Here is a 12,827-nt window from a genome sequence, read left to right as displayed (position 1 = left end):
CTGGCTGTAAAGGGAAACAGATGTGTTTGACACCTATGCATGTAATTTTTAGACTTCCATTTTGGGGAAAATGACTGTCACCCAACAAAATAACCTGGACTGCAACCAGAATGGTGATCAGAAAATGGAAGGTTCAGAACTGACCACTTCCACCCTTTTCATGTGGTCAGAGCTAGGAGAGCAGCAAAGTCTGTGGAGTAAAATGCTTGTTGCTCCATTTGAACTTGCAACTATCTAAAAGCATTTATGGAAGAGGTCAATAATAGCAGAGGACAGAAGTCAATGAGCCAGGGGGTTTCTCCTACTCCTATATTCATAAAGATACATATCCTCATCCTTAGGGGAAGAACAGTAAAAATATGTTTGGTATGTCCCTGCTCCGTAGCTAAAGGGAATCAAAAAATCTGAAATACTTTGAGCATGAGGGTCTCCCAGCTTGCTTGTTACAGCTAAGAACACTATAAAAGGAGACGTACCGTAATGGCTTTGGCATTGAACCCCTGCTGACCTAACTCTATCTAGATATATCTGACTTTGTCAACAGAATACTTTGAATATTTTGCTGAGTTTGCTCTCTATTCTTGGACTTTTCTTTCTTGGCTAAGTAAATAAAACCTTTTGTACCATATCTTGTGAAATGGTGAATGCAGTTAACCCTTAGTGGCAACAGTCAAGCATAAGCAGTGCAGATATGGGCAGAAGCTGGGAGTCCTGAGCTCTGATTCAATAGACGTGAAGACCTCATGCCATTCTCTGAGGTAAGCTATTGTATACAAATTAGCAGGACTGTTATAGCTACAAGAATTCAACTGAGTAGCTGGACACAAATCTCAAAATGGCAAACCATTAGTATTGGCACCAAGTCTCAAAACACCAGAGGAGATCTGTGCCTAACATGAGATATAACAGTCTTTAAATAATTCTGGTACTAACTACAAAAAGCTTCACTATTGCTCGCTTAGGGTGGCTTTTCAGAAAAAAATCAACCGAGTCCCTGGAGTAAAGTTCATACCTGATCTAGACAGTTGTTCCGTAAGTAGCGTAGCGCTTGCTGTATGCTCTGGGGAAGAGGCTGTCCTGTTCTCTGGACATGAACTATCAGAGGCACACCAAAGACGTTTTTGTCCTTATAGTCAGGGACTTTCATTCTCTTCATGAACTTTGGCACAGACCTGAAAATTAAAAGGAACAGGCTGCATGAAAATATCAGAGTATTGACACAGTCTCTCTGAGTAACACTGCTGGCAGAAATAGGTAACTGGGGGCACCTCCTTTTTTTTAAAGAAGGTGAAATAATGTTTGATGCACAATACACGGACACTTAACAATCTGTATAATTGATGGATTTCTTGACAACTTGTATAAGTAGATGGCCTCTGGTTCTAAGATATAGTATAACAATCTGTTCCAACAAAAAACTTTTACTACGCAGCTGTCGTCCAGCTGAAGCCAACATGGTTTAAATCGCACATTAGGGACTCAAAGGAATGGCACAGCAAAGCACAGTGGAGAGGATATCTGAGAGAAAAGGAGGTTCAGTTCTCCAACATGCTGAATGGTTTTTATACTACCAGTTACATGATTTAGTATTTCCATTGACTAGCAATTTACAGTAATAAATGATGGTGGGAAATCCCTATGTACCAGATTCATCCCTGGTGTTATATGATTTATTCTAGTTGAGTAACTTAAGTGAAGCTGGTGAGCTTGCTTTCTTCCAAAAATGATGGTGAAAATGAGAACAATCTGGATTCCCTTTGGGGGAGTCATGACTGCAGTGGAATCAAAAATAATAAAAAAAAAAAGGATGAATAAAGGATGAATATGACCTGAATGTGACAAAGATTTTTCTCATCTGTGTGGGAGGGAGATAAAATTCGGATTAAATGACCTACTGAAGGAGTACAGTATGTAACTTTACAGCTATTTAGAGTCCCACTCCTATAAATCCTTAGAGACCGATTATACAAACTGAAGAAATATTTGTCAGGAGGGAAAACCTCTGTACAAACAGCAGGATCTAGAATTCCACTATTCTAGTCTGCTTATTTGGAGTTAGTTAAGGTGAGATTCATTTCAGTACAGACATTGTCAGCTAGCTGCAGGGAGCTGCAACAAGGAGAACTGTGATCCCCGGGTTCATCTTAGAATCATAGAATCATAGAATTTTAGCTCTCTAATGGAGATTTAGATGGAGCTGGCAGTACACACTGCCTCTATACCCACTGTGGAGTGAGGCGTCCCTGGAGGGTGACCCAAAGCCTCTGCCTTAGAATAAGTTGCCTTTGGAGTTGCCTGTCTTTTTCCACTGCCCACAGACAGCCGACCTGACTTGTTCAGATTAAACTTGTTCAGATTAAACAGCCACTCTTTTGGAGCGGCTGATGTCAGTGAGGTGGATCTTACGTGTAGATCCTTGCATCTGTTTTTCTATTTCTAAAGGCAAACTTGCCTTATCTAGCTCACAGCTGAATTTAGTGGGATTTTGGTGAAGCGTGTTGAACATGGAAATCACCATGTAAATGTCAAGTCATATTATTTTTGGACTCAGTGTCTCTGTGTATTAGGGAAAGTTTCTGTAATCCCTTTGATTATTTCTCAGATTCTTATAACCTCTTATCTGTGCCTATTTCCGTTCCAGGATACTTGAGTCTGCGCGGCCCATCAGGGTTCGTATCCTATTAAAGATGCAGATATCTGCAGCCAGTTGCTACAGAAGGAGCCACCCTGTCAGGATTCACGTCCCTCTGCCCGTCACTCCACTCTCGGAGTGACCAGGTAGCTGTTACAGCTGCTACAGCTGCAAGCTCCCTCTAACGCAAGTCCAAGCTAAAGCTTACATCTTTTGATCTGCAGAGAAAAGTCCTGTAACTGCTCTAACCCTTCTTTTAAAGCACAAACAAACCAATACATGAAGTATCAGCAGCAGCTGTTTCTTTTCGAATCACAAAATGAATTTTGGGGAAGACTTACTGTAAACATTTCCTACTTTTAATCACTCTCTCCTACTCCTGTTTATTTTTCTGGAGCTGGAGTGTTGTCAGAGAGACTGAGGTTGTCTCTCTGTTAGAGCACAGGAATGAAGTCAGATCTCCAGGATCTATTTCTGACTTTGCCACTGAGTCACTAGGCAGCAATGGATTAAAGGGGACAGTTTCAAATTCTACAGTTTAAGTCAATTGTTCCTCCTAATTGCCTTTACTGAATTTACTATCAGAATAACAGAATTAGACGAATTTCTTTTCTTCTAAAAATCTCTCTCTCCCAGTTATTGATGGTACTCACCAGGTCCAGCCATGTTTGTTAGACATGGAGTACTTTTCCATGATGGCAGTAAGACGAAGCAGAGAGAACTTCTGCAGCAGATTCAGTTGGGCTGCTGACTGATTGCTGATGTGAAGTGATGCGATGGAGTGGCTCAGGCGATGAGAGATTTGGAAGCTATGCCATCGTAACCGCCTTTAGCAAAAGAAACAATGGAAAAATGAGACAATTGCTTTAACCGGGCAGAAAAAGATGTCTATGGTATACTGTGAGATAGGGCTGGGCAACATACAAAACATACATAAACATACACACACACATCATGGCTCGTGGTGTGTCAACTGAAAGAAAATGTAGCTCAGAGGCGAATAGAACAATTTGCTCAATCTGTTTAATTTTGGAAATGCCCAAGCTTTCATTTTTTAATGTCAGATTCACAAGTGGGTGTGGGTCCCGTCCATGTGCTCAGGGAAGCAGTGCTGCTGCCATGCCCTTTAGCCCACACATTTCCAACAGCATCTGGGAGATCCGGATTCAAATGTTCTCTCCCTGACTCAGAACCAGGATTTGATGCCTGGTCCCTCACCTCCCAGGGGACCGGCCTGACCACCAAGGTATTTGGAGATGAGGTTCTCCAGATATCTCTATTATTAAATACCCAAGGATTTGTTGGAGAAGGGACTGAACCCTGTGTCTCCTTGGCAAGAGCCGTAACCACCAAGCTATTGAGCCACTCACATCTTCTCTTTACTCCAATACACTTTCTCTATGTACTGGATATATTGGGGAAAAAAAACATTTCATTTTCTTGTTTTGCTAAACATGAGTTCTGGCTCAAATCCTAAAAACTCTGGCACTGCTCATTTACTCAGCAATTTCCTCGAGTTCACTTGCTTGTGATGGTGGTGAGCAAGCACGGGCAGCAGTAAAACACGGCGTGGCAGAATCCTCTGTGAGGACATGAGAAGAGCAACGGCAGATCAGAAAATGCCAGGTATTTTTTCCCTGCTTTTGCACTACAGAGCCACTCTACACACAGCAGTGTGGACCCGCAAAGGCCTTTACCCAGGACCGTGCTTCCCTGGCTCAACAGGAACTCATCCCTCTGACTTAAAACAGGTCTGCGAACTATTAACAAAATCCCGCTTTTCACTTCTGTTAACAAGTTAATTGTATACCATCATTTCATCCAGTCATGTAAGGGACTGAGGCAGGGTAGGGGAATTGTCTTTGAGCACAAAGGGACATGTTTTTGAAGCAGACCGGTGTATAAAAAAAAGTGCACAAGCCTACTGATGCATATACTGGGGTGCATAACTTAGAAGACAAATTGAAAATACATCCCACAACATTTACAGGGTCCTACTATATAATTGATGGATCCAGAGAGAAAAAAAAAATGCCCTAGTTTGCTCTATTAAGCCAATGCCCCATTGATTCCACGTAAGAATTTCCCTAGCAGGATGTCCTTTCTCTGAAAGTCCCACCTTTCCTCGGGAAGTCCCCATCCCCATACAGGATGAGTATGGTACCCCGCACCTCTGACTCTCAGGCTGAGAGCATCTCCTTCATTATATTGTATTTCACAATCTGTGGAATTGTGTACAAGATCTTGCTACCTACCTGCTTGGCCTTGTGAGAGATGCTCCCACCCCAGAGTCTCTCCTGTCCCTAACACCAGTGGCTTCTGATTCATTCAGGGATGTTCTATCTCTGTCCATGTCACTTGGTGTGGTCCGGCCATCAGAGACAGAGTTTCCTTCAAAATCAAGTGTGATCTGTGTGGGCGACTGGAAAGGCAATGATGGAGATTCCCTGACCGACACATCGTCAACTGGCAGACCTGGCAACACGTTCTTTGACCAGCCATCTACCACCTCCTGGAGTCCATTGACATGTTGCAAAATGTCATCTAAATGAGGAAAAAGGACATCTTTCTCTAAGTCCAGGAGGTCCCCAGTACTAGCATACAAGTGGGAGCCTGGCACATTGTCATAAATACTAATTCTGCTCTCTTTAGGACAGCAAGCCATCAATCCGGACTCTTTCGGAGTAGAGCAGTTCTGCTTTCCCAAAGAGATGCTGCCTGTCCTCCAGTTTACACTGTTACTGTTGTCTGTAGGTGAGAGGCTTTCAATAGAAAGTGCCTTTGGGAAGGTCCCTGGTTTGTGGTCCTTGGGAATATGCACAACCAAGTTCTCTTGGGAATGAAATTCATTTTTGCGGTTTTGGTCCACCACTTGCCGTAAGGCTGTTCCTGCCAGAACATCTAGGTCCTCCAGGTACATCCCACCCCTCTTGTTTGCTTCATGGCATTTGCGTTCCTTCAAACATGGTGTGCTCACCCCACTGCTGCTGTTTTCAGACTGACTGCTGTCACTGCTGGATTTGGCAGAAAAGGAAAGTCCTCTTTTGACTGAATCTTGTCCTAAGTTTTGGAGATCGCCATTGACTATCTGTACACAGTGCATGTCTTTCAAGGACTTCGGCTCATACTGGAGAACAGGCCCACTTATCTCTAAAGGACCTGTTCTTCCCGAGCCTTTTAGTTTTCCATGCACACCTTTTGCTTTTAGTGTCTCCATGCGTTTTAGAAAGGTTCTTGCTTTGGTTCTTGTTGGTTTCTCATTCTTCAGGTTGTCCTTGGGGGACAGGGTGGTGTTTATCGCAGTGGAGTCTTGCAGCAGTGTGCTTTCTACATCATGCTGGCCAGAGCAGTCGTAGGTTTCCCTGGCAGCGCTGCTGATGCCGGATTGACTCCTGTTGTCACTTCCCCCACTGCTCTCGCTGTGAACAGATGAGACCTCAGGTTCACTCAGATCTGTAAGGACGCTCTCGCTGCTTGTTGTATTTTTCATTTTAATGTCCCCAGAAGATCCATGTCTGTCTGATCGGTGAAGCAAAGCATCAATATCGTCCACCCGAGACCATCGTCTGCTGGTTCTTTGGAAAGTCCATTTATTACTGATAGCACAGAGGTCTTCTTCATCTGAATCTTCACTCTGGAAAACAGCAAGTGGCACATGTTAAAAGCAGGTGTTTTTACTTGTTATTTGCATTAATGTGATTGTGCTGTTCCACGTGAGAACAGGTGGTAAGGTCTCCCTGAACCTAGTTTATGAAAGATCGGTCATCAATCCTTTCATAACAGCCTCTATCATTTAACAGTGAAGACTGTCGTGAGCATCTTAACAAGTAAGGAATAAAAGTCTATGTTAGGGAGCTCATGAGTCCCATCAATACGTCTTGGCTTCTGTGGGGAGGACTGCCTGTGTACTGAACTGTGTAGGACTGATGGCCACAGTGACTGTTTAGAAAAAACAGGGTTTTGAAAGGTCCAAGTAGGGGGATCCTGACTTGCAGGGGTGGTGTTAAGATACACACAGTAAAGACTGGGAAGGAATCATAGAATCGTCTAGGTTGGAAGGGACCTTTAAGATCATTGAGTCCAACCGTCAACTTAACACTGCCAAAACCACCACTAAACCATGTCCCTAACGCTCCCTAAGGAGCTGGGTACTACAGCAATGTGAGACATTCAAGAAACGATGACAGCAAATATCCAGTGCCGTGCTTAGTTTTGCAGTAAGAACTAAGTAAACACCTATAAACTTCACAGACCAGGTACATCTAACAGGATTTATGTTTCCGGAACATAACTACAGATGAATACCCATGATGCTTAAAATAACAGTAAAAATAAAATATTTGTAGGCATCACTTAGTGTGGGTCTGAGCGCAGGCAAAAGAAGGCAACCATGGAGGTGTGGGGAGGAGGAGCAGCCAGGCTCAGTCCTGGATGGGGCAGCATCTACAGCTGAGGTGAGCTTCCCTACAGTGGCAACCAGTATCTTCATTGCCTTGGCAATCAAAGGTACCCCAAACTTGATGGCCTCCAGCCTGCCCCACTGTTCCTGGGTTCCCCCGACCCCTCCCGAGGCAGCAGCAGCCCCACAGCTCTCCCTGGTCTCATCCCCCAGCCTGGGGCTTGCAGAGTTGTGCTGATGTTTAGGCAGCTCCAGGAGCTACTCTGCAATGCAGACAACATACGCCCTGAAAAAAAAATGGATAAAAAAAAAGCTCTCCCTATGACATTTTTCTCATCTGTTTGCTGAAACAAAAAAGATACATCTTCAGCATGAAGCGCGCAGTCAGTGTCGAACGCGCTGTTCTCTAAGGATGCGAAGCCCGCAGCTGCTAATGAGTATCCTTCCCTTGACTTTGAACCGAGTTTATACTGCATTATTCTTGTACATTTGTTTTAAAGCAGAACAAACTAACTTCACCTACATGACATCCAAACAGCTCTTCACATTCTTGGAAGCAGTATGAAGGCAGTAAAATATGACAGGCTGTCAGACTAAAATGAGGTGCTAAACCAGAAAGACTATTTTGGGACTGGAAAAATTCTCATTTTGAAAGTCTATTATTAGAAGTATTTTTCTATGAAGTTTTGATGGTAAAGTTATCTCCCATCTCTGACTAGATCTCTGCCGGCCTGCCTAATTGAAAAATGTAAAACAAGTTGTACCAGAACCCCCAAAACCTTAAATAATGAGAAGCCTCAAAAGACGAAGGTTGGGATCAGTAGTGTGCAATAAGCTTTTGCGAGTTTATCGCTTCAAGTCGGCCAGATGTTTTAGATCATGTCCAAACCATAAAATAAACTATAGCTATGACATTTTGGGGTTAGTCATTCCTCTTTTATCTGTTAATGTGGAGGTGTGCAGTGCTCCTGCAGCTGATGTGAGTTCACAGGAATGAATGGAGATCTTAGTTCTGCTGCTGGCTAGAGAAAAAATTAAGTGGCTAGTGAAGCGGCAGGAAAGGGCGTAGAAAAAGCTAACACCGCTTTGGCCATTTTGTCTGCAGGGAAGAAATGGCTCTGCCTTCATTTTGGCTCCACAGTTTGCCGTATGCATACACAGAGTGAAGGACTGCACAGACTCAGGCACTTAAAAATCCATCTATTGTGGTCTTAGTAGTGCCACAAAGAGGATATTTTAAAAACCGCAAGGGTACGTACTTCTAAATATTTAGTAGCAGTAATTATATCTACAAAGCATACCATTGCTGAAGCGTTGATGGCACTAGCCAATAGGATAAAACTATTTTTTTTTTATTTGTTGTACATCCCAATACGCCAAAGGGACCTTAAAGAAGATTCTTGGCTGACACAAATCCCTGTAGCTGCACTGACATTACTGTACGAACTGACAGGATTTAGCCTGTATTCCACAAGCTGGAATCGATTAAACTAGCCGAAGTGGTAGAGACATTGTGAAAAACACCAAGTGGAGAGCACAGAGTAGGAGACAGAAATAAACCTCAATCCAGTGGTGAATGTACTTTAAATCATTTTTAGAGGAAAATAAGTTTCGCGATCATTTTTTTTTTTTTTGAGAAAGTAGAGATGAACAGAAATGGATATTGGTAGTAAACAAGTTCTGCGTCTAACCACAACAAAGATAGGATTACATTCTCCCTAAGAACCGCTCAGAAAATACAGAGGGGGTTCGGTGTTGAAATCTGCAGCTCAGTTAGTTAGAAAAAGGTTTAGTTTAGTTCTTTTAACGGGTAACGAAACATGCTTGTGTTTCATCAGATGCAAAATCAGACAAATGAAATATCTGGATACTGAAATGCTGCCATGGTGACTCACTCCAAATTCGTCCGCGCTGCGAGTCCTGTGACATAATGTGCTTTTCTTTTGATGGAATCAGTAGAAATTCTGGAAGCCACGAACATCCTGAATGACCCACTGTTCTTGCTAGATATCAGAGCGCGCTGACAAACGAGACTGTCCTAAAAAAAACGCACAGCGCACTTTGCCAACTGACATGTCACCAGCTAAGGGGACAGTGGATCAAGAGTAGGTCTGAAAGCAACGATTTGTCTTACGCAGGCGGAGCAGACATCTTGGAGCAGTGACTGTATACTTCTACTGACCGAGGGTGAAATCAAGTGCACGGCTTTGGAGCATATTCAAAAGTCCATTTAATGCCATTATGTTTGGGAAGATGAGAAGGGGCAAGTTTCTCGAGGAGTGACTGATAACATTTGCCAAAGAGAAAGAGGTTTTGATTCACAGATTTGTCACAGTTGATTTAAAATAGTACAGCTTTTTGACTGAGGGTGTACTTGCCTAAGATACAGAGGGATGCTAACAAAAGGCAAAAAGGGGGTTTATTTGCGGTGGAATTCTGCCACATTTTTCCAGCTGGGGGCAGGAATTCTCATAAATCGACAGCTGCAGAAGGCAGTTAATCCAAAGGCTAATCTCTGTCTGTCCAAATCGCTTACGGACATATTTGCAACACATACATGAGGATTTCTGCTTGCATCTCAATGAAGCCAAAGGGAAGAGAGCAGCCCACAGCGTGAATGTATGGGGTGGGAGAGCGGGCGGTGGGGAACGCTCACCCCGTGCTGGCTTTCACAGTAACCTCGCCTGGCAGCTCGCTTGGCCGTATTTTGATGAATCACTCAGGCAGCTGCACTAGTCCTGTGCAAACCTGTTACGCTGAACCTCCAAAGCAAGCTGATTTTGCATTTCATTGTTCAGATCACCACAGAGACTATTAGGAAAGACAGTATCCTCAGCAAAAAAAAAGTTTACTTGGTTCAGTGTTCAATTCCAGCCCCAATTTCCAGCTTTTACACTTGCATTTACATTTCCTTCTGTCAGCAGTCTCTCCTCCCTCTTCTTCTCTCCCCCACATTCTCTTCTACTTTCACATGCTTTGTATCTGTTGTCCCAGATTTCCTTCGTCCCCTTTGTCTCTATATTATTCTGTGCTCTGCTTCTCTCTGGCTTTGTGCAGGTATGGACCCAACTAGCGTCTGTCCCCCTGAAAGAATACCAAGTAGGGCTGTCTCACTTCCATAGCAAATTAATGGTCATCTGCAAGTAGAGCAGCTGAGGGCTTCAATCCATTCAGAACAGGGAGGAGTGGCAGCAAAAATTAATAAAAACAAAGATAACAAGGAAATCCTCCTTTTTTTAACCCAACATAATCAGACATTTAAAGAAGCAAGCAAGCAAGCATACAAACCTCACACCAAACCCAAAATACTTGTTGAAGAGAAGGAGGACAGGAACTCTAAAGAGAACTTCCAGAGGACAATCAGTGTTCACCTGTATGTTGCTTTTTGGAATTCTGTCTCGAGTGCAGCTCCAGTATCTCTGCTTGAACACAAGTACACGGACGCATGGACGCGAACCAGACACCGCTCCAAGCAGGTCAACGACACAATCGATTGAGTTAGCTTTTACTGAAGGACCTCAGCCTCTTCCTATAGTGTCTACCTGCCCAAATCATAAAGTTATCGTGTAGTCAGGGGATTTTACTGTTCCTTCTCTCAGGTGTGATGTGGCTGTTTGACGTGGAAAGTGCTGGCACTCATCAAAGACAAAAAAACCCATCAGGTCTGAAGCAGTGAAGAGAAGAGGTCCCTGTGGCTCCAGCGAATGGATAAAATGCAAGCTAAAGAGGCTACGTACACAGAGGAACAAATGTTTGGCATGTGCCGAAGGCAGAATATCTGGACATTAAAACCATTCTTTGTTCAAGTTCCCTCAAACAGTGAATAGAGTATGAATAGACTGAATCTGCAAAGAGACCAAAAATGCAACTTTTGGAGATAGTTTTTAAAAAGCATTATACAAACACTCTAAGGAAAGAAAAACAGACACCAAGATTTCTCAGAGCCGGCAACTACCATTGTACACTACTGAAGGGCTTGGGGGAGTTTGTGACCAGAAAACCAAATGTTCAACAGTTAACACTGGGACATGTTACAAAACTCTCAAAATCAATAGGCAGTTTCTGCAGTCCTCCCCGAAACCCTTTACGCTCAAATAATTCCCATGTTACACAGGAGCTTGTAAGAATGACGGTTTATTTTCATATTCTTAACCAGGAATAAGTCAGTACAAGACATAAAGAAAAGCTATTGTTTTCATCTGAGCAGCTTCCATTTTTTCCAAGCAGGATTTTCCATTGTGTACTCACATGGCATTGGCAAACAAGCCAGCGTAACGAGACCGCACTGTGTTTTCACTCACTAACTTGAATTGCACATACGTAAAGTTTTAAGTACTGTGTGTGCCCTTTTAACACACATAGTATTGTTCCTGCTGTATTAGTCACGTGTTTTTTTCTATTTTATTTATAATTTCAAGATTCAGCAATTCACATTATCATGTGTCTGGATAATGCTGACACTCAGTGTCAAAGCCAAATACACTTATTTCTAAGAGCATTACTGACTTAAAGGCTAAATTGGGGAGGTCTTATCACAAAAGCCAGAGGAAAGCCAGCACAGTTCAGGAAGTTTCCTTACCTTTTTTCTTTGGAAGTTCACATCGAGTTTCATTGAGGCGCACTTGTTCAGTGTGTTCAGTCGTCTATAAGGCAAAGCAAATTCAAAAGATTAGCAGCCTCTGATTAAAGGGCACGACTTTTCATAAGTTCAAAAGCTTTTCTCTTATCTGCCTGTAGGGTGCCAACTGCATACAACAGGCTTCACAAATGATACTGGTCATATTATTCCAGGCTTTATGACCACTGCGTTAAAAGGGAATCTTAGCTTCACGTTACTGGATAGCCAGGTTTTATACATTGCTTTTTAACTCATAGTCATTTAAGTACTTAGCAAAGGAAAGAGGTATAAACAAACACCTCTGATGGCTGGGGAAATGACAAGAGAGGAAGGAGGTAAGTTGCCTTCTGCAGGACTGTAACAGAATTGGGTCTAAAATGGGGATTTCAAAGCACTAGTGAAAGACAAAATAAAAAAATGCAGTTCCTCAAGGCAGTTAGCACCTCCTTTAAAAACCTGACATAAAGAAGAACTTTTAGCAGTTAGTTAAACGTTTCTCCACAGCCAATAATTTCATTCCCATCTTATAGACCTTATAGATCTTAAGACCTTATAGATCTTATAGACAGGTTAACACACCTAAGGTGTAACAAATCTAACATCTTTAAATAAATATTTTTAGTTATTTTTGACCTTGTTCGTAATCATGTTATCAGGGGCTCTGTAAAGCTTCTGCTCATTAAATCCAAGGCTACCCCATGACAATAGCGGGTTGAAATGATAATCTGATAAAGATGGAAAGTGAATGTGGGGGTGTGCGTGCCCACCCCCAGAGTGCAGAGACATGTGCAGAGACAGTCAGAGGACAAGAAAACACGCTCTTTCAATAGAGAACCTACCATGCTAATCATAATTGATTACTTTTATTTATACTTAAAGGTCCTGATTCATGAAACCATGCGTCTTCTAAAAGCAGAGGCTCAGGGTTAAATACGTTCAACTTTGAATATTTTCCAGATTTAGGGCTGAATTTCAAAATAAAGAGAGGTGGAGGGAGAGAGCCATTGCCCGCAACACTCTTCTGTAGGCTGCCTGCATCTCCCGTGTCTTTGCGGCAAAAACTGCCCCTCTTGCTTCTGGGTCTCAGGAAGAGACTGCCAATCTTCAGAACTGATAACATTTGAAATGTACGTGATAAGTTACAAGGACATGTGAAAAAACAAGTATCACATCAACAA

The 12,827-nt window shown here is 42.7% G+C and overlaps 1 protein-coding gene across 11 annotated transcripts in view; it reads right to left on the bottom strand.

Moving 5' to 3' along the window:
* STARD13 (StAR related lipid transfer domain containing 13) overlaps positions 1-12,827 on the bottom strand; it is a 308,854-nt gene that overhangs the window by 15,456 nt on the left and 280,571 nt on the right. For all 11 annotated transcript variants that reach the window (XM_074567737.1, XM_074567755.1, XM_074567772.1 and 8 more), the window contains 4 exons: positions 11,611-11,674; positions 4,888-6,266; positions 3,286-3,459; positions 1,013-1,172 (listed from right to left, as the gene is read on the bottom strand). In XM_074567737.1, the coding sequence (XP_074423838.1) occupies positions 1,013-1,172; positions 3,286-3,459; positions 4,888-6,266; positions 11,611-11,674 (1,777 nt within the window). The remainder of the gene's footprint in view (positions 1-1,012; positions 1,173-3,285; positions 3,460-4,887; positions 6,267-11,610; positions 11,675-12,827) is intronic.

Source organism: Larus michahellis, chromosome 1, assembly GCF_964199755.1.
Source record: "Larus michahellis chromosome 1, bLarMic1.1, whole genome shotgun sequence".
Classification (NCBI taxonomy): domain Eukaryota; kingdom Metazoa; phylum Chordata; class Aves; order Charadriiformes; family Laridae; genus Larus; species Larus michahellis.
This window is presented reverse-complemented; position numbering and strand designations above follow the sequence as displayed.